This window comes from Marmota marmota, unplaced genomic scaffold, assembly GCF_001458135.2.
Source record: "Marmota marmota marmota unplaced genomic scaffold, marMar, whole genome shotgun sequence".
In the NCBI taxonomy this organism is placed as follows: Eukaryota; Metazoa; Chordata; class Mammalia; order Rodentia; family Sciuridae; genus Marmota; species Marmota marmota.
Genome location: NW_026000005.1, coordinates 42895636 through 42915920, shown reverse-complemented (window position 1 = coordinate 42915920; position 20285 = coordinate 42895636). Strand labels below are relative to the sequence as shown.

The 20285-nt window shown below is 36.0% G+C and overlaps 1 protein-coding gene across 8 annotated transcripts in view; it reads right to left on the bottom strand.

Annotated features, from left to right (window-relative positions):
- The window catches only part of Rhbdd1 (rhomboid domain containing 1), a 138836-nt gene that overhangs the window by 53323 nt on the left and 65228 nt on the right, over positions 1-20285 (bottom strand). For 4 of the 8 annotated variants that reach the window (XM_015481467.2, XM_015481465.2, XM_048808649.1 and 1 more), the window contains 2 exons: positions 20067-20123; positions 14046-14183 (listed from right to left, as the gene is read on the bottom strand). In XM_015481467.2, the coding sequence (XP_015336953.1) occupies positions 14046-14183; positions 20067-20123 (195 nt within the window). Of the gene's footprint in view, positions 1-1987; positions 2615-11278; positions 13339-13362; positions 13385-14045; positions 14184-20066; positions 20124-20285 lie in introns of those variants that run through there. The other 4 variants (XM_048808652.1, XM_048808651.1, XM_048808653.1 and 1 more) reach the window with 4 other exon arrangements.

Here is a 20285-nt window from a genome sequence, read left to right as displayed (position 1 = left end):
CACTTGTACATTGCTGGTGGGACTGCAGATTGGTGCAGCCAATTTGGAAAGCAGTATGGAGATTTCTTGGAAAGCTGGGAATGGGGCCACCATTTGACCCAGCTATTCCCCTTCTTGGTCTATTCCCTAAAGACCTAAAAAGAGCATGCTACAGGGACACTGCTACATCGATGTTCATAGCAGCACAGTTCACAATAGCAAGACTGTGGAACCAACCTAGATGCCCTTCAATAGACGAATGGATAAAAAAAATGTGGCATTTATACACAATGGAGTATTACTCTGCATTAAAAAATGACAAAATCATAGAATTTACAGGGAAATGGATGGCATTAGAGCAGATTATGCTAAGTGAAGCTAGCCAATCCCTAAAAAACAAATGCCAAATGTCTTCTTTGATATAAGGAGAGTAACTAAGAACAGAGTAGGGACGAAGAGCAGGAGAAGAAGATTAACATTTAACAGGGATGAGAGGTGGGAGGGAAAGGGAGAGAGAAGGGAAATTGCATGGTAATGGAAGGAGACCCTCAGGGTTATACAGTGGAGGGGGTAGAGAGAGAGGAGGGGAGGGGAGGGGAGAGGTGGGGAGGGGGGAGGGTGGAGGATGGGAAAGGCAGCGGAGCACAACAGACACTAGTATGGCAATATGTAAATCAATGGATGTGTAACTGATGTGATTCTGCAATCTGTGTATGGGGTGAAGGTGGGAGTTCATAACCCACTTGAATCAAAGTGTGGAATATGATATGTCAAGAAATTTGTAATGTTTTGAACATCCCACAATAAAAAATTAAAAAAAAAAAATAACAATACTGAGCAACATCACAAATGTGCAAGGCAGTATTCTGAAAACATTAATATTTGGTAGCCCAAAAGTAGTTTGTGGGGGGCATGGGTAATAAGTGGATAAAAGTATTTATTATTTTTTTTGGTACTTTTATTGTTAAATGCACACATTAGCATATGAAAAATGATTTTCAATAAATGGTGATTTGGAGGGTAGGTGGAAGAAAAAAAATTATAAAGTAATTCATATATAACAATGTCAATTTCCCAAACATGTTTAAATTTCATGTACACATGTCTCTCTTTAAAGCAATTGCTGGTGTGTAGTTAATATTTTAAAGTTTGGAACCTAAATAGAAGACTGGCACTTCCCAAGAGGGCCTAAACAGAATTTTGGTCCACTTTATTATTTTTCTTCTTGGCTGAAATAGTCACATGATTTACAGATTTGAAAAATCATGTGTAGTACTTATATTTTTTACATGCTCAATTTCACATCTCCAATATCAAACTTTATTCACTGAAATGAGTACCTCCAACACATAGAGTAGCAAGTAAGAACCAGTAATCTAAAGCAAGTGATTGTTCTGCACTGAAATTGCTTTTAGACAATCTGGCAGATGGTACTTTTTTATTACATAGAAAGTTTTCCTGGGGGAAAACACACAAAATTACTTTAAAAAAAAATGCTAAATGGTCACACAGAATTAGCAGCATATCTCTGTCCTGGCTGCAATGTTCCTGCTAAGTTAACCAAGCAAGGCAGCAGTGAAAATTTGCATATGTTAAAAACTGCCAACTGCCTATGCTTGCACTGAGCCCATGAAAGCTCATATAATCATGCAATTGAGTAAGATACCACCATCTAATGCATGTATTTATCAAATTATATCTGCCGTGCGTTGTTGTGTGAATTTATCTTCCAGGAAGCTTTCATAGTAAGCCCTAAGACCTATGTGTCAAACACCATATTCCTGACATTTTCCAATACTCCATCTCTTTATTGTTATCCTCTCTACTCCATTCCTTTACCAGAGAATAATGGAACTATAAGGGATACTGAATAGTATCAATTCAACTTCATTATAAACAAACAATAACAAAATGAAGATTTGATCAGATTTAATGACTCACACCTCAAATAAAGCCAGATTGATAAGATTGAAACTCAGGCCGCTGAAGTTCCCATTCTTTCCTTACAGATTTTAAATATTGGATGTAATTTATTTTTCTCAAAAATTTCTACACAATAAAGGAACAACACACTTGTGCTACTTTCACATGCCGTGAGGTTGTTTCAGTAAAAGAAAATATACAACTTAGAGTAAACCCTCTTTTTTTTAAACTTAAACCATACATCAAATAATCTCTATGAACACATGATGCTTAAAAAAACAAAATTCAAAGATACCATCAAATGACCTGTTAACAACAAAAGCAGTGGATATTAATTCTGAACCTAAATTTGTTCTAATATGACTTCCCTTGTAATTTTACATCTAAAGAGTAAAGAGACAAAGCAGCAATCGTTTTATTCTCAAGCCAAGACCTTTGTAGTATATTCTACCATAGTTTCACATATGGCTAACCAGCTACCCCAACTGCACAGTATAGGGTGGGGGATGACAACTCTGCCTGATTTTCACAAGACAGCCAAAGTGTGATTGTGGCTATTTGCCTTTCAGAAGAGTCTAAGAGGAGAAGCACAAGTTATTCCACATGTCAGTAAAGATTTCCAGCTTTAACCAGTACACATGCTCCAGGCTGGCAGACAGAAGTTGAAAAGGACACAGCTTTGTACCCAGTGCCAGCTGAACTTAGTGGCAGGCTATTAAAGAGAAAAAAAAGAAGCACAAATTACACATGGAGAGATATGGGGGAGGGGAGACAAGAAAAAAGAAAAAAAACAAAATGAGCTAATGTTCCTGGTTGGCATCTGCCTTTTGACTCCAAAAGAGATGGCTCTTTTCCAAAATTTTTCTATTATTATGGTATCAGCTGCTTCTTGGACTTGTTTATAAAAGCTGAGACTGCCAACAGAACAAGACAAGATTTTGGTTAACATTAGTAAGTGTACAAGTCCTTGAAATAAATAGACATTTTGTTATTTTTTCTACAAAAGCTATTTTAGTATTATTCCTAGCATGAGTTTTAAAGACTTGTAATTATGGCCAGGTACTATTAGAAATATGATAATGGCAAATTCTGCAGTCAAAAAAATTGCTATCTTTATTCTTTAATTTATCTTTATACTAATTTAAATAAAGAACAGACTGAAATTTACTGCTGCAGGACTGGCACTGTATCTACCAAATGAATTTCTGTTAGTTAGCCCTTTCAAATTCAGCATTATTGGTGGCTACTGCACTAACACTCCTTCATAGGAAAACCAGAAATCAAAGAAAAAACTATTTACTCAAGTCTTTTTAGTAGGAACCATAATTTCTACCAACTTCATAAAGGAAAAATTATCTTTAGTTAACAGGAGCAGCAGCAGCAGCTAATAAAATAAATGAGTAAGGGATGATAGATTCAAACTCCAATGAAGAATAAGGAATGCTCCAGCTTCCACTAGGAATCTGGAAAGAAAACCGGACAAAACAATACTCCCATGATTACAATAAACACAAATGCTGGAACAATAAAAATTAAGAACTTTCCTTGAACTCATCAAAGAGCAGAGGTGGTTGGGAAACCAACTAAACCTTAATCTAAAACGGTATGCGAGCACTTGCTTGCTGAGGGCAGATGGTGTTGGATAAGAAGAAGAATGGAGCCAAAGCTGATAACTGCTTAAGGCTGAGTATGAGCTGGTAAGAGAGCACAGAACTCTTGGGGGCTGTGATATAAGGAATCCCCACCCATGTTCAGGCTATTCTCAGGTCCTTACCTATTCTCACAAAAGACTGGTGAGAGTCCAGAGAAATGCCTTTTTCCAACTTAGCTCAGCACTGAAGGAATGGTGTGAGAGGCTGCCTAGATCCTCCCTCAGGGCCCCATGGAACAAAATCCTTGACAGCCTAGAAGGAGGACACAACCAGTTTCCCTTAGGGAACTAGCAGAACACTGAGAAGGTCTGGGGCCAAACCCCTGGACACAGTGACTGACAGAATTAAAGGTTAATCAGAACAGACCCCACTTGCCTCCAGCTACCAGACTAAAGGTTCAGAGTAACAAGTAACAGCAGCATTCCACTAGGAGAGGCACAAGTGAGTGGAAGGAGAAGCCCCCTGAGCTGCAGAACAAAAGCAGGACCTGAAACCAAGTTTCAAGCAGGCACTAAGGAAAACATTCTAAGCAATCAGCCCCATCCTCCAAACAAGGTTAACACTAGAGGAAACTGAACCTTTGGTGTATCCAGTGTAAAGAAAGCAACAATCTAAATTCAATATTACTCATGTAAATCCCCTGAAATTCAAAATACTCATAGTATTCCACAGAACAAGCAAATAAATACGGAAGACCTGAACAATAGTGTTGGCTAAGTTCATCTAATTACCCTTTATGAATATTCCATCCAAAATAGCAGAATACATATTCAAATATGCATGGCATTTGCACAGGAATGAACTCTAATATACTGGAACTAGGTATAATTTATCCTGGGAGTGCAACCCTGCTTCAACTTCAGAAATCTATAAGTTAGTATGTTATTAGACAAACAAAGAAAAGATATATAACCATCTCAAAAGATACAGAAAAAAACTTAAGTACAATTTATAATAGCATTCCTCCCCCTCCAAAAATTATTTATACTTAGGTATAAATCTAACAATTATAAAACATTGATCAAAGAAATAAGAAAACTCTAAATAAGCAGAGAAACCATACTGTATTTAATTTTATTTTTATGCTTTTATTAGTGTATTTCAGTTATCCATAATAGTTGGGGTTCATTTTGACACAATCATACATGCATGGAATAGAATTTACTCCATTTCAATTCCCAGTGCCTCACTCCATCCCCCATTCTCCTTCCTCTATTCTACTGGTCTTCTATTTACTTATTGATTTTTCACTAGTGCTTTACAGATACACATAGAGATGGAATTCATTGTGGTATATTTATACATGCACATAGTGCAATTTTGTCAAATTCATTCCATATTTCCTTCCCATTCCTGTCCCTCTTTCCTCCCCCTCAATCTCCTTCTACTCCACTCATCTTTCCTCTATCTTTATTATATCAGACTCCCCCTTTCTCCTTACGTTGCTCTAGCTTCCACATGAGAGAAAACATTCTATCCTTGAATACAAAACTCAATCATTATGATGTCAATTCTTTCCCAATTTATCTATAGAGCCAAAATCCTAGAAAGAACTTTTCTACATATCAATAAGCTCCTTTTAAATTTTATGTTTAGAAAAGGAACTAGAGTAATCAGAACAATTTTGAAAAAGAATAAAGTTGAAGGATTCACCCTACTGATTTTAAGACTAAGGATTCACACTACTGATTTTAAGACTAACTACAAAGCTAAAGAAACCAAAGAGTGTAGTATTGGTGAAGGACCAGATCAATGAAAAGGAACAGAATACAGAAATAGCCTGAAGTAAATATAACTAATTGTTATTTTAAAAAGTGCAGAGGTAATTTAGTGGAGAAATTGTTATCTTTTCAACAAATAGTGTTGAAATACTTAGAAGTGCACAGTATTCACTTTTGTACTTCATATCTATACCAAAAAAAAAAAAAGAAAGAAGAAAATATGGGTTATAGATCTAAATGTAACATGAAAAACTATGAAAATGTGGACAAAGCCTTCAGAGTTTTGGATTAGGGGGAAAATTAGATATAAAACTAAAAGCTTTAAAAATTAGTAAGTTGTACCTCATCCAAATGAAAATCTTTTGTGCCACAAAAGTTACTGTTAAGAGAGTGGAAAGATAAGTCAAAGACTAGGTGGAAATATATGAAAATCATGTCTTATAAAGGACTAGTATCCAGTACGTATAAAAAAAAATTTTAAACTCAGTAAGAAAAACAATCCAATAAAAACTAGGCAAAATAATGAAACAGACTGCAGCAAAGATGATACACAGGTGGCAAATAATCACATAGAAGGAAATATCATTAGCTATTAGAGAAACAAATTAAAACAATAGCCAGACACCATTTTATACTATTAGAATGGCCAAGATGAAAACTGAACATACCAAGTGCTGTAGACTATCTTAAACACCTGGAACACTCATTTGCTGTGGGTACGAATAGAAAATGGTACAGTCATAAACAGTTTCTTATAAAGTTAAATATGCACACCCTACATAACCCAGCAAAACCAGGTATTTACTTAGGTGAAAATTTATGTTAACACTAATACCTATATGTGAATTTCTATAGCATCTTTACTCATAGGTGCCCAAACCTAGGAAAAAAACCAAATGTCTTTCAACTGATTAAAGGATTAAAAACAGCAGAAAAGATGTGGTATATCCATTCAAAAGAATACAGCTCAACCATAAAAGAGAACAAATTATCAATACACTTAACAAATGTACTTAACCAAGTAAAAGAAGTCAGACCCCCGAAGGTAAATATTGTATAGTTCCACTTACAAGACATTCTGGAAAAAGCAAAGCATTCTGAAGATAAAGGCAACCAGTTTTTTTTCAAGATTAGGGGTAGGGGAGGCTGACTACAAAGGAAGAGTGAGAGAGAAATTTTTCGAGTGATATAATTGCTCTGTATCTTGATTTTGGGGGACACACAATTCTACAGTTTAGACAAATTTCACATAACTGTCTACCCCAAAGGAAAGATTTTACTAAAAAGAAATTTAAAAAGAGGTAAGTAAAAAAACTTAACACTGAACTCAATGAAATACTGATAGTCTTGCAAAGACCATCAAGACTACAAAAACCATTAATTAGATGGTTGTTGGGAAACAGGATATTGATAGAGTGACATAGTATCTCCTTATACTGGACATGCTAAGAGAAGAAGGAAAAAAAAAACATACTTTTGCAACTGAGAGATTTGAACCCAATGATGAAACTTAAGCCAGTATCAGCGGGATGGCCCAACACTTTGTATCTCCTGCTATGATGCAATATGAAGAACATGGCATCATCTAGGTCATATTTGTGTTAAAAATGTTTAACTTGAACTTAATTAAGTCCTCAAATATAAGTATCAATATACAGAAACACAGGAATGGAGAAATAAGTTAAATAACACTATGAAGAAATAATCAGACAAAATGTGGAACTTCAAAAATTCAATGAGAGTAGTCTCCTGAAAAAAAAGCAGGGTGTCATTTTATATAAAAGGAAATAACCAAATGCAACACTGAAAACTTGAAAATTTGGCTATAAAAGATGTTTTCTAAGAAAATTGGGGCATTCTATTTTTGGACTAAATATTAGATGTTTCTAACGAAAGAAATTGAAGAAGACCTTAGAAGATGAAAAGATCTCTTACACTCTTAGATGTGCAGAATTAGCATTGTCAAATGGACATACTACCCAAAGTGTTATACAGATTTAATGCAAGTCTTATTAAAAATCCCAATGATATTCTTCATGGAAATTTTAAAAAAAAAGCAATCGTGAAATTCATTTGGGAAAATAAGAGACCCAGAATAGCCAAAGCAAGTCTTAGCAAGAAAAATGAAGCAGGAGGTAGACGTTAAACTATACTCTGGAATCACAGTAACAAAAACAGCATGGCAATGGCACCAAAACTGACATGAAAATAAATGATACAGAACATAAGACACAGAGACTAACCCACGCATGAATACAGTTATCTCATACTAGACAAAGGAGCCAAAAACATACATTAGAGAAAAGAGAGCAAATGATGCTGGGAAAACTGGAAATCCATAGAAAACAAAATGAAACTAAACCCTTTATCTTTTACCCTACACAAAACTCAACTCAAAGTGAATCAAAGATATAGACACTAGAACATAGACCCTGCACCTAATAGAAGAAAAAACAGGCCCAAATCTTTACCATGTCTTATGAAATGGCTTCCTTAACAAGACTCCTAAAGCACAAGAAGTTAAATCAAGAATCAATAAATGGGATGGTATCAAACTGCAAAGCTTCTTCTCAGCAAAGGAAACAATCAAAAATGTGAAGAGAAAGCCTACTGAATGGGAGAAAATCTTTGCCACTTGCACCTTAGGTAGAGCATTAATCTCCAGGATGCATAAAGAACTCGAAAAACTCAACACCCTCCACCCCCATCCCCCCAAAAAACAACCACCAAATAACACATCAATAAATGGGCTAAGGAACTAAGCAGGCACTTCACAGAAGAAGAAATACAACTGATCAACAAATATATACAAAAATGTTCAACATCACTAGCAATTAGAGAAATGCAAATCAAAACTACTCTAAGATTTCATCTCACTCTAGTCAAAATGGCAATTTTCAAGAATATAAGCAACAATAAATGTTAGTGAGGATGCAAGGAAAAAGGTACACTCATACACTGCTGGTGGGACTGAAAATTGGTGCAACCACTCTGGAAAGTAGTCTGGAGATTCCTCAGAAAACCTAGAATACAACCAGCATCTGACCCAGCTATCCCACTCTTCGGTTTATTCCTAAAGGACTTAAAATCAGCATACTACAGTGATGCAGCCACATCAATGCTTACAGCAGCTCAACTCACAATAGCCAAACTATTGAACCAACTGAGATGTCCTTCAACAGATGAGTGGATAAAGAAAACTGTGGTACATATTCATAATGGAATATTACTCAGTCTTAAAGAAGAATGAAATTATGGCATTTGCAGATAAATGGATGGAGCTGAAGAATATCATGCTGAGTGAAATAAGCCAATCCAAAAAAACCAAAGGCCAAATGTTTTCTCTGATATGCAGACGTTAACTTACAGTAAGGGGGGCAGCTAGGGAAGAATAGAGGTACCTTGTATTAAGCAAAGGGGAGTGGAGGGAAGGGTCGGGGGTACGAGGGTAAGAATGATAGTAGAATGAATCAGACATTATTACCCTATGTGCATATATGACTACACGACCGGTAGTCATGTACATTCTACATCATGTACAACCAGAAGAATGAGAAGTTATACTCCTTTTATGTATGATGTGTTAAAGTGCATTCTACTGTCATGTACAACTAATTAGACAAATAAAAAAGATCTAATTTGGAAATCATGGCTAATTTTCTTTGATGTAACAATGGTAGCATGGATAAGGAGCAGAAGCTCCCTTACTCTTCAGACACAAAGACTTAAAGTGTTTAAAGATAAAGTAACTGGATGTCTGCATCCACTTTCCAAGGATTCAGCCAAGACAACTCCCCCATCCATCTTCTTCTGGACCATCACATGCATACACACCAGCTCTACATTCAAATGAATTTGGGAAAAACTGTAAACTATACCCATTTGAAGATCTGCAATAATACTGGTATCTAAACTTGTTCAATCACAGAATTTTATTTCCAATGAATGTTTTAAACAGCATTGGAACTAGCTTCAAGACAACAGTTCTAAAAGAGACTTCTTGAAGCCCATTATACAGTAACATATGACAGCAAAGGAATTAACTTTACAAATTATTAATTTAATTTCAATTTTATTTTCCTTAAAACACTTTGCAGTTGTCTTAAAACACTAAAGAGACATTTTTATAAAGGTCTTCATTATAATTTTTTACTTTTTCTTCTATGGGAAAATACGTGGTTTGGAGTTTTTAAAATTATTTTATTTTTCATTTATTCATTTATTTTATTTTTATGTAGTGCTAAGAATCGAACCCAGTGCCTCACATGTGCTAGGCAAGCACTCTACCAATGAGCTACAACCCCAGACCATGCTTTGGATTTTTATTTTGTAAATTTCTGATCATAAGGTACACACAATTTTATACCATTTGATAATTTGTTATAATCACAGTTTCACACCACTACCTTTTAAAAATATTATTTTTCATAGCTGCATAATATTCTACCTTTAAACTAAACTATCACTGATTTAACCCTTGTTCACACTGTAGTAGTCAATCTACTTAACCTAATTAGTCCCATAGTCCTTATGTGGAACACCTATAAAAGCTTAAATTAAGCAACAAATATACTTCTTACAGTAACTTTTGAAATAAGTATTACATTTTTATAGTTCTATTCTCTTGAAAAATAGGTGAATAATTATAGCATATGGAAATATACATTTGCATTTCATATGTATATGAAAATATATAAAAAGATACATTAAGCTCTAGGTTATCATTTATTTTAATGCATTTATGTCAATTTTGTTTAAACATTTGCAGAACTGAAAGCTTCGACTTAATAGGCTATGTTTATCCTATTACATTTAATTATAAAATAAATAACTGATACATCAATTTTGGACCTTAGCTCTAACATTTCCTCAGGCTAGATTTATAGTCAAGGAATTATGGAAGGTAAGCCTCTTGATTATATATTCTGAATGTGTTTTCCAGAAAGTTATATCAATTCACATTCTCATCAGCAGCATAGAAATGCCTGCGCCACTACCAATACTTATTGTGGTAAGATAAAAAAAACAAAAAAGGAATTCTCACTGATATATAGTAAATTTTCTCAGAAACACATTGGTCATTTTGTAAATCTTTTTTGAATTATATATTCAAATCCATTTCCATTTTCCTAATGCAGTTAGTATTGATTATTATACTATATGGGTTCTTTACATTAATGACAATGTCAAATGTTTTCTTAAAAAAAAATCTAGTTCTCTTTCCTTCTATAATTTTTTCATTGTTTTTCTGATTAGGAAAGTCCTGTATCTAAAAATCAACAGTAACTACTCATTTATGTCTCTTCTTTTTTTTCCTTCTTTTAAAAAATATTTTATTTCCCCATTTTTATATTTCATTCAGTTTGGAATGTGAAGTATACTACTTTGTCATGATAAAAACTATTTTCCTCCTCAAGCTACTTAATTAACCCAGCACAACTTATTCAACAAACAATCTTCCAACAATACAAGTTTTCTACTCCATAAAATTAAAAAAAAAAATTAGATATGCTGGCAGTGGAACACTCACTGTAATACAGAATGCTAAACAAGGTCACTGTGTTTCAGGTGTATCAAGTGGCTATTTGGATAACAAATGTCAAGTACTCAGTGCTTTTGTGATTTTTCTGTAACTAGAATGAAAATACATCTGTAAGAGAAAAATCTATGACTCTGTTAAAAAGAAAGGTGAGATGATGAAATTAGTTGAGTACCAACTCCACTAGTCTGTCACAGCAGTTTTACATTATAAGAATTTGAAACAACCCCAAAGTAGAAGCCAAATTTTCCAATCAAACAACTAATTAGGCACAGCTAGAAACAAAACTCTCAGCTTCAAAATAATCTCAGAGATAGTCTTCTCACCAAAAGTAATTAAGTCTTATAGTCTCTGATGTACAAAAACCTTTCTTTGTAAAGTAAAATAATTCTTTTAACTTCACTGTAATGTTTTAAAGATGACAAAACATAAAAATTACTTAAAGGTATAAGAAAATTTTAAGTTATTTCTATTGTCATTCAATATACTGTTCTGAGTTTTTATAAGAAGTTTTTAAAAATAGGATTAAATGTATGAAAAGAAATTAACATTAATATCATATTACTTTCTGAAACCTTTCAAGGTAGTATGTGTCTGATTTCCCCCCATTACTAAATGGTTAAATATTACTTATTTTTAAGCATGAAAAATAAAAACTACTTAACATTAGCCTGGTTATAAACATTCTTCAGTAATGAAAAAGTCTCAGAAATTTACTCAAGCTTCCTTCTAATCAACAGAATGTTAGACTCTTCTGTAGCTTTATTCCAGGCCCTAGATTTGCTCCAAACTCACCTGGTCCATCAGAGGATGCTTTCACCTACTGATCTCCCGCACTCTTGTCTCTGAGAGACAAATTACTCTAGGAAGTTCTACTTTTTTTTTTTTCTTTCTGAGAAAGACACCTGTACTTCTATTATTAATTACCTGCCTGACTACTGATGGGGACATATAATAAGCCTTTAGAAATAAAACTTCAAAAAGTATGTTCATCTGTCTGCATTTCCTTTCTCCGACTACATTTCACATAGATTTTTCTACATTCCCCATTCAAATATCCTGACTCAGGATACCTGATTTTTCTGACTTTCTATCACCCTTTAGTAATTTTTGACGTGGGGGAATGAAACAGGCTGTTCAAAATCTATGCCGAGAAGCTCTGTCTTGGCCTGCTTTTTCCATTATATTTCATGTCTAACTCAATAATGATTAAACCCTTGAGCATAGGAAGAACCATGAAAACTTTTTTAAAATACAGGCTCTGGGACTCTTCCTCCAGTTTTCAGGATTCTGCAGCCTGGGCATGCTTTAAATGATGATACTGGCTATCTACTGATAATATGTAATGCAGTATTACAAAAATGGCCCCAATGCTGTACCTTTCCCTCTATCAATAACCTCTTGCAATGCGACTGCTATTCTCCAACAAGAGGGCAAATCTATTTCCCTTTCCTGTAAATCTGCTTAGATAACAAAACACTACAGAAATGACACTGTGCTATCCTAAGCTTTGATTGTTTCCACATTTTCCCTTGGAAACTTTATACTGTGTCCTTGTGAATGAGCCTAAACTAGTCTGCTGGATGAGGATGGATGCATGGCCCAATCACCAACATCAGAGGACAATCATTTATGTAAATAAGGCCATTCTAGATCAGCCAGTCCCCAACAGGTCACTGCAGACACTGTAGCTCACCAGCCAAGTTCAGGTAGCCTAGCCCAGCTGACCCACACATTCTTGAGCAAAATGATTCCTGTCTTAAACCACAAGTTTTGGGGTCATCTGTCCATCGTGATAGGTTACTGACACATAGTTCTAATTCTCTTTACTTGAGAAATACTGATTTATCTCTTCTACACTTCTCCTGTTACCTTCATGATCCAGGTTCTTATTTCTTGTTCAGACTATTAGGATGCGGTCTTCTAGTTTGACTACCTATTTGCTATTGTCCTCCACTTCCAGGCACACTTTTGTTGCTATGACTGTATTCCTTCAAGTAAGAAACTATATTGACTTGTGTTTTCTCACAATCAAGCATAATGCCTGGTACCCTGCAAGTGCTCAATCCTTGTTTGTAGCATGACTGCTGCTGGATTCATAAACAAAACACAACTCTGAACACAGCAGACTCTCACGCAGAGCTCCATTGGTATTTATACCATACGCTGGTTCATTTTTCACTTGGCCTATTTAATTCTAGGACTTGTAGCCCTAGCCTAGCTTCCCACTCTTCTTCCTCCTTTCTCCTAATGCTGTGTTCAAAAGTGAGGGCTGGCTGAACACACCCTTTATTTCTGTGTCCATGATGTTGCTCAGATTCCTACTTAGAATGCCCTTCCAGGATTCTGCAAATTCTACAAATTCTTGAAGGTCGGGTTCAAAGGCCACCTCCTCTGTGAAAATCGGATAGCTCTCATTAAGAAAAAGCTCACCTGCTTCCTTTGCCTCTAGTACTCAGGGTCTCGCTGAGACAGGACCATCACTTGACATCATGGTTACTTGTACAGTGTATAAGCATCTGCCCTGCCAGACAGTGTGAACTTTTTCAGGGCAGGTTCCATTTTTTAATCTATGTTAACACAGTACGCTACATAGACCATAATAAGACCTTCATAAATGCTTAGTGAATGAATGGGTACTTTCTAGTCACTACTAAAAACAAACAAACAAAAGTCAAACACAGAACAAAGATGTCAGAATGAATACAATGGTTCTCATATAGCAGTTTATAGAAGAATCTTCCGGAAAATGTGTTAAAAGTACAAATTCCTAGTCTCTGCTCCTAGAGAGATTGGTTCAGCAGAATTCAAACCTGAGTTTGTGTGGCTCCTGTGAGTTTGAGGGAGATCTATGGGAGACTTAAGGCAACTCCCTGTACACAGTGACATAGAGCTTGCTTTACAGATACAAATTCTAAAGTAACCCCTTTGTTCACGCACCTGAGAAATTTTTTAAGTTTCCCGACTTTAATGACAAAGCGTTAAGTGCAGCAGGCCTATAAAAAGAACCACTTTAATAATATGTACACAGTCTGGCACCTTATTATCTTAGGTTGCTAGGAATATGGCATCACACCCCATTCTTTGTAATCACAATCTGCACACATTTTTTCATCTATATATCCTTTTTATAAACTATTTAAAGTTTAATTTTCTACAAATAGCCCTTTTTCAGGCCACCTGACCACATGAAGTATGCTTCAAAATAACTGAAGGGCACAAGACTCTTACCTCGGTCCCAGAGGCTGGCTCTTAATGCTCTCTCCAGCTGTTCCTCTTCACTCAGTCCTGCTGTGTACGCATCATAGTTCCTAGGCACCTCAGTGTACCCTGGCCTGCCATAGGGATGATTCTGATATCCAGAGTAGCCTACAGGCACAACAAAAAGGTTATAGGATATAGCAACAGACTATTCTTTTGTTGCAGACTTCCTGATTTCTATAACCAAAGGCAAGCAAATAAACTAATGTCATTACCCTAAATGAGATAGGGTGACCAATGGTGAATGCCTCCACAAGGGTGAGGAATGACTGTCTTGTCTCTTTTATACCCACAGTGACCAATGTGGTCCCAGTCATAAGTGAGATCTTAAGTATTCATGAAGACACGAGATGGAGATGTTAATTTAGAAGGTACTCAGAGGTCCTGGAGAAGGAACCAGAGAAATGGGCTGCTGACATACAGAGTAAACTCTTGCAGCTTAAAGTTATAGAGTCTTTCTGTGAAGCTCTGACTTGACTCAAGAGAATGGTGGAAAGAGTTAATAAGGCCTTACTGCCCTGTGGCTCACTAAGACGAGGGGCAGACCAATGTTTAGTATATACACCACAGAATGACCACGCTGGGCAGACTTTAGGAAGTGATAGCAAGATTACACTAGTCAGTTTCTCTGAAATTACAACTCTATGCCAGAGACTAGAGTTCCTATTAATAGCACTTTCAAAAAATTGGCTGCTAGATAAAATGAATGTACATTTATACAGTTGTACCATTATCACCACAACCAATTTTAAACATGTTTATCATCCCCAGAGAGAAATTTGTATACTTCAGCTAACATCTCTCAACCTCCTATCCCTCTCCTAGTTCTTCTAATTATTATAATACTCTTTTAGCTTGGTTTTCTTTTATACTAAATGTCCCTAAAGTAATAAAAATGAATCATATAAAGAAACCTTTAATAAAATTATTTAGCATTTTAGAGCTAATTCTGAAAAGCCTTGCACCTAATGCAATATAAATTTAGTGAGTATTTACTAAGTACTTCAAATAAGCCAATTTCCATATCCTCTCATACATATTTCCCATGTCAACATGTTAATATTATTGATATTTAAAACAGGAGAAGGTGATAAGTAAATTTTCCAAATCCTTACAATGGCCTATCCAAAAAATGTTTACAATTTTGAAGACAAATATTCCTCCTCAATAGAACCATCAGAAAAATTTAGATTCCACTGATGTATTGGGGATAACCACCCCCTCAAACAAGTTTCATATCTTGAGAATAGAGGGGACTGAGACAATTACAAATCCTGTTTTCTACACTGTTCATACACAAAAAATAAGCCTTTCATAAGAGAACAAACAGCCAAACCAAAATTAATATATCTTCTTCACAAAGAACAAAAGAAAAGAGCAACCCCTTTGAAACACTACTAGAATATTTCTGGATAAGTCACCAAATACCATGGGATACTTCAACAATCTCTGAATAGAGAGACTGCCCAATTCTCTAAGAATGCCAATTATTCTACTGAAACACAAAAGGCATATTGGGTAATTTCCCATGTGGCTCATTATCACTTTCAAACCCCTGTGGAATGTCATTGTGTTATGGAAGGTCTAAGCAGCATTTCTACCTATCCAACCCCCAAAACACTCAGCTCATTCAAAATCCAAATAACCCAAAGCCTCCAAATACTCTGCATATAGACACTGCATATGTCTATGCAGTTTTAATTGCAGGTACATTAGCAGTGATTTTAGGCAACATTTTCTTGCTACAGAAAAACATTTTTTCTTCATATTATCCTTATTTAAAAGCAACCTAGCAGTGCTTTAATGAAATAAACTAGCCAACTCTAAACATCTGAATATTATAAAACCTAATTTGGTACTTGTCAGACAGAATGTGGGGAGAGGGAATGGGAAAGTTTTGGTGGCTTAAGTCAAAAAAGACTCGTGTGGTTAAAAGTTCTATATCACTAGTCATAAATCATCAACAAGAGCAAAAATCCTATCAATATCTATTATGATGAGAACAGGTCTCCTAGGACCAAAAATTTTTTACAGCTGTTCTGCTGGCCCAATCAGATGTTTTTAAATCTTCATAATAAACATTCCTGAAAAACCTAACAATCAAACACTTAAGATCAATAAGTTTAAATTATATCCTACAATGAATTCTTATTTAATGTTCTTTTTTAGCTATATACTTTGGCTCTGTAGTAAAAGAAACTCTGATTATCATTATTATATTAACTACTCCATCTGTTCCTTATACACATACCAGGATTTCATGGCAAAGGAGATCAAGAAACACCACAAGATTAGAAAAATTGCTAACAGCTTTTTAAACATTCATGAGATTCTTTGACCTATAAAGACTTTCCCAGCAAAGGAGGGTCATATTAAGAATAAATCATTACTTGTAAGAGATACATATGCTTTCATAAAAGTTCCCCTGATGACCGTTAGCAAGGCCACCTGGCTTTCTGTAGCTCTGCCTTTGAAGAAATCCAGTCACTTCAGAGGAAGGAATATACATATGGCAATCTTACAGAGGATTAGAAAGAAAGGTAAAAGGAACTTGTATTTCTGCCTTGAATTCGCTGGCCTGTACATCTTCTGTGCCTATGCTTCTTCTCTATGAAAAAGAAAAGAAGTGAGTTTCTCTGTTGCTGTTTTGTTGTTGTTGTTGTTTTCTTAAATAATTGGAGTGTGTGAGAGGAGGAAGAAGAAGAAAAGAGAGTAAACACAATAAATGAAACTGCTCTATTTTATAAGACTAAATTGGCAGAGTGCCCATCAGCAGTGAGGAATCAGCGACTAGTATCTTTATCCTAGTTCTAACACTAAATACCTGCGTGAATTTGGCCAAATTACTTAACCTTTTTTAAGTCTCAATTTCCCAGCTGTCATGCAAGATGTGATGACTAGGCAATCCATCACAGTTTAAGACATGTCTGTACATTCAAGTACATTCTTTCTATTCTCCTTGCCCAGAATAACATTGCTATTTCTTAACTGAAAAACCTAAACCAGGAAAGAAGTGTAGAATACGTTCTAAAGTGCTCTCTCAAATAACCATAGTTACTAGCTTAGTCCATAACTACTTATCACACCTTGCCTCTTCAGGTGAGTCTACAGGTAGAGGCAGGTAAAGCTGGTATTGTCCAACCACCGTTCCTCTACATCCAGATTAAGTTTCTAGAATTTGAAGGAGCCAAATCAGCAGAGGTGAAGCCTCAGAAGTGAAAACTTCATGGGGCACAGATAGCATTCATTTCTGTAGTCCCCAAGCCTAGGGAACTCGACTCATCCAAGGCTATGATTTTTGTTTCTGATCTCATCAGAATAATCTGGGAACTTTTTTTAACGTCCCAGTTCTTACCTCTACCTCCTTTCTGATTTCATTGGTCCAGGAGGAATTTGAGGCACTCAAGGTATTATTAGGTTATAAAAGTGGCCTCAGATGATACTATACAGCCTGGATTCATAATCATGAGGTAAGTCTTGAGAACACATAGAAAAAAAAAACAGCTTAACTAACTTCAATACTGTCACACACCGTTTTATTCCTTCAGTGCCTCTACAATACATTCTGGATAATCCCAAACAGGCCTTTTCAGATTCTGCCTTCTCTCCCTAGAAAGCCCTTTTCTTCCATTGCTATCCTTAACTTCTAGCCATCCATCAAGACCCAGTGTTCCATTTTCTCCCAATGACTTCCTGTAAAGCAATCCCATTAGTCCCTCCTCCTGGGCTGGACACTGACCCTCTAAGTTAATACAGCTGGATAGAGTGTCTGCTTCTTCCAAGAAGGAGCAACTGGACTAGGTCAGCTTTTCTGCCAAAATAAAGTAGAATACTAGAGAAAACATATTCCAAACACTGTATAGTACTAATACAGAATTTTGAATCTTGAGAAAAAGGCAAGAGTCTGGAGGCACTTCCCAGGCTGGAGTGAAGGGAGGGGAACAGAGCGGAATACAGTAGGCACCTTGAACTGAGAAACACCCAGAAGATCTGGGGTAGGAACTAATTAGGAGATTAGAAAAAACAAAGACTAGCCTTATTAGCTATCATCCCATCATTCTCTACCACCCCATACCTAGATCAGTTCTCTACAACCTAATTCCTATTTCTGTGGTTTCATCTTTTCAAAGGTATGTCCGTGCCTACACTTCCACTCAAGATTATAAATTCTCTTAGACAGGCACTATTGCTCTTTTGTTCTCTCCCCCAGTGTCCAGGCTGGCACTCTGCACAACATGATGCTACTGGGTAAACCAGTCTCTGGCTAAGAACACTCGGGAAATAAAGCAAAACTTAAATATTTGTGATTTTATACATAAACGCATATACGCTCACAGACATGCAATAATTCTTTGTGCTAACCTTATTTAAGCCAGGGGTCAAAAAATTACAACGCAAGGTCCAAATCCAACCCACTGTCTATTTTTGTAGGTAAGTTTTTACTGGAATACAATAGTGCTCATTTGTTTATAAATTGTCTATGTCTGCTTTCATGCTATAAGGACAGTTAACTAGCTGCAACAGAACCATATATCCAAAAGTCCTTAGAGCTATCTGGCCGTTTGTAGAACTTGTAGAAAAGACTGCTGACCCCAAATTTAAGCTATAGTGGCTATCAATTGACATATATATTATGAATATATATTACAGCACTCCATTTGGGCTGCTATAACAAATAACCACAGTATGGGTGGCTTAAATAACAAATATCTGGAAGATATTTGGATGAGGGTATCCACATGGTCAGTTCTGGTGAGGGATGGTCCTCTTCCAGTGTCACATAATGCCAACCTCTCATTGTATCCACACACAACAGAAAAGGGGCTAGAAAGCTCTCTAGCATCCATTTTATATGGACACTAATCCCTAATTTCTTAACAAAGGTCTCACCCCCAAATACCATCACGTTAGGGGTTAGAATTTCACGATACAAATTTGGAGGGAGGCACATTCAGTCTATTGCATTAAGACACCCATTGGTTCCATAACCTGTAGCTTTAACACCTGTCTGCTAATACTGGTGCAAGATACTACAGTGTAGTTGCCTAGTTTGGTTTGAACATGGTTTGTCTCTCTGAACTCTTGCAGAAATTTAATCCCCAAAGTCATATGTTAATGGTATTAAGAAGGTGGAGATTTAACCTGACTACGGCATTTAGAGGTGGGCCCTTAGGAAAAGGGTTATGCTTAAAAGATCATTAATATGGAGACTTCATGATTGAATCATTATGGCTTTATAAGTTCAGAGACCAAACACACATCATCAGCAGGCACTCTGTCTTTCATTGTGTGAAGCTTGTGCTGCCTTAGACTGCCAGCAAGGCCATCTCCAGAACGGAGCCAATGCCAAAACCATGCCCTTGAACCTCCAAGACTGTCAGCTAAATAAACCTCTTTTCTTTGTAAAATTAGCCTATCTTAGATATTTCTTTATAGTAACAAAAAGTTAATTTACTGCCCCAGGCTGAAGTATAAAGGCCTGAGCCTAAAACAAGTATTTTGCTGTAATCAGGGGTTCCTTTCTACTGATTTATGGAGAACATTTAGAAAAATACATGGTATTTATTAGAGATATGCCTATATTAGCATCTTAGGACAAGTATGAGTCCACCTGAATATGGAGATGGAGTAGACCATAGAGAACTATATACCTGAAACCAAGTTCTGACACTTTGCCAACAGTATAGTCTCAGACTGATAAGCAAGGAACCTAGGTTTAGTATGAGTCTTACCATGTATGATAAAGCTCATACCAATCAGGAAGTTGCTTTATATGCCAGAGTTATCTTATTCCCTGCTCTTCTCTGCTAACCCACTCAAATATGGTCCCAGGTTACCCCTCCCCATATAGTTTCCAGGCAAGATAGAGGTACAATTACATAACATGTGAGCTACTCTACCACAGTACAAAGCAATATTATTTTAAAGTGGCTCTATATTGGTTAACACTATAATTTTAAAAATAAGTTAAAATTAAATGAAAGCACTTACCTGAACTATTAGAGTAGTACTGTTGTTGTGGGTAACCAATATTAGAGGAGAAAATGCCTAAACATAAAGGAATTAAGGTTTTTAATGTAGCCACAGGCTTCACAACAAAGTCTAGTGACACTTCAAATGATTTCTAAACATTTCAAATAAACTGCCTTTTATTTGGAGGCCAGGAGACAGGATGTTGGGGGTCAGGTAATGAAACCCTAATTTATACTC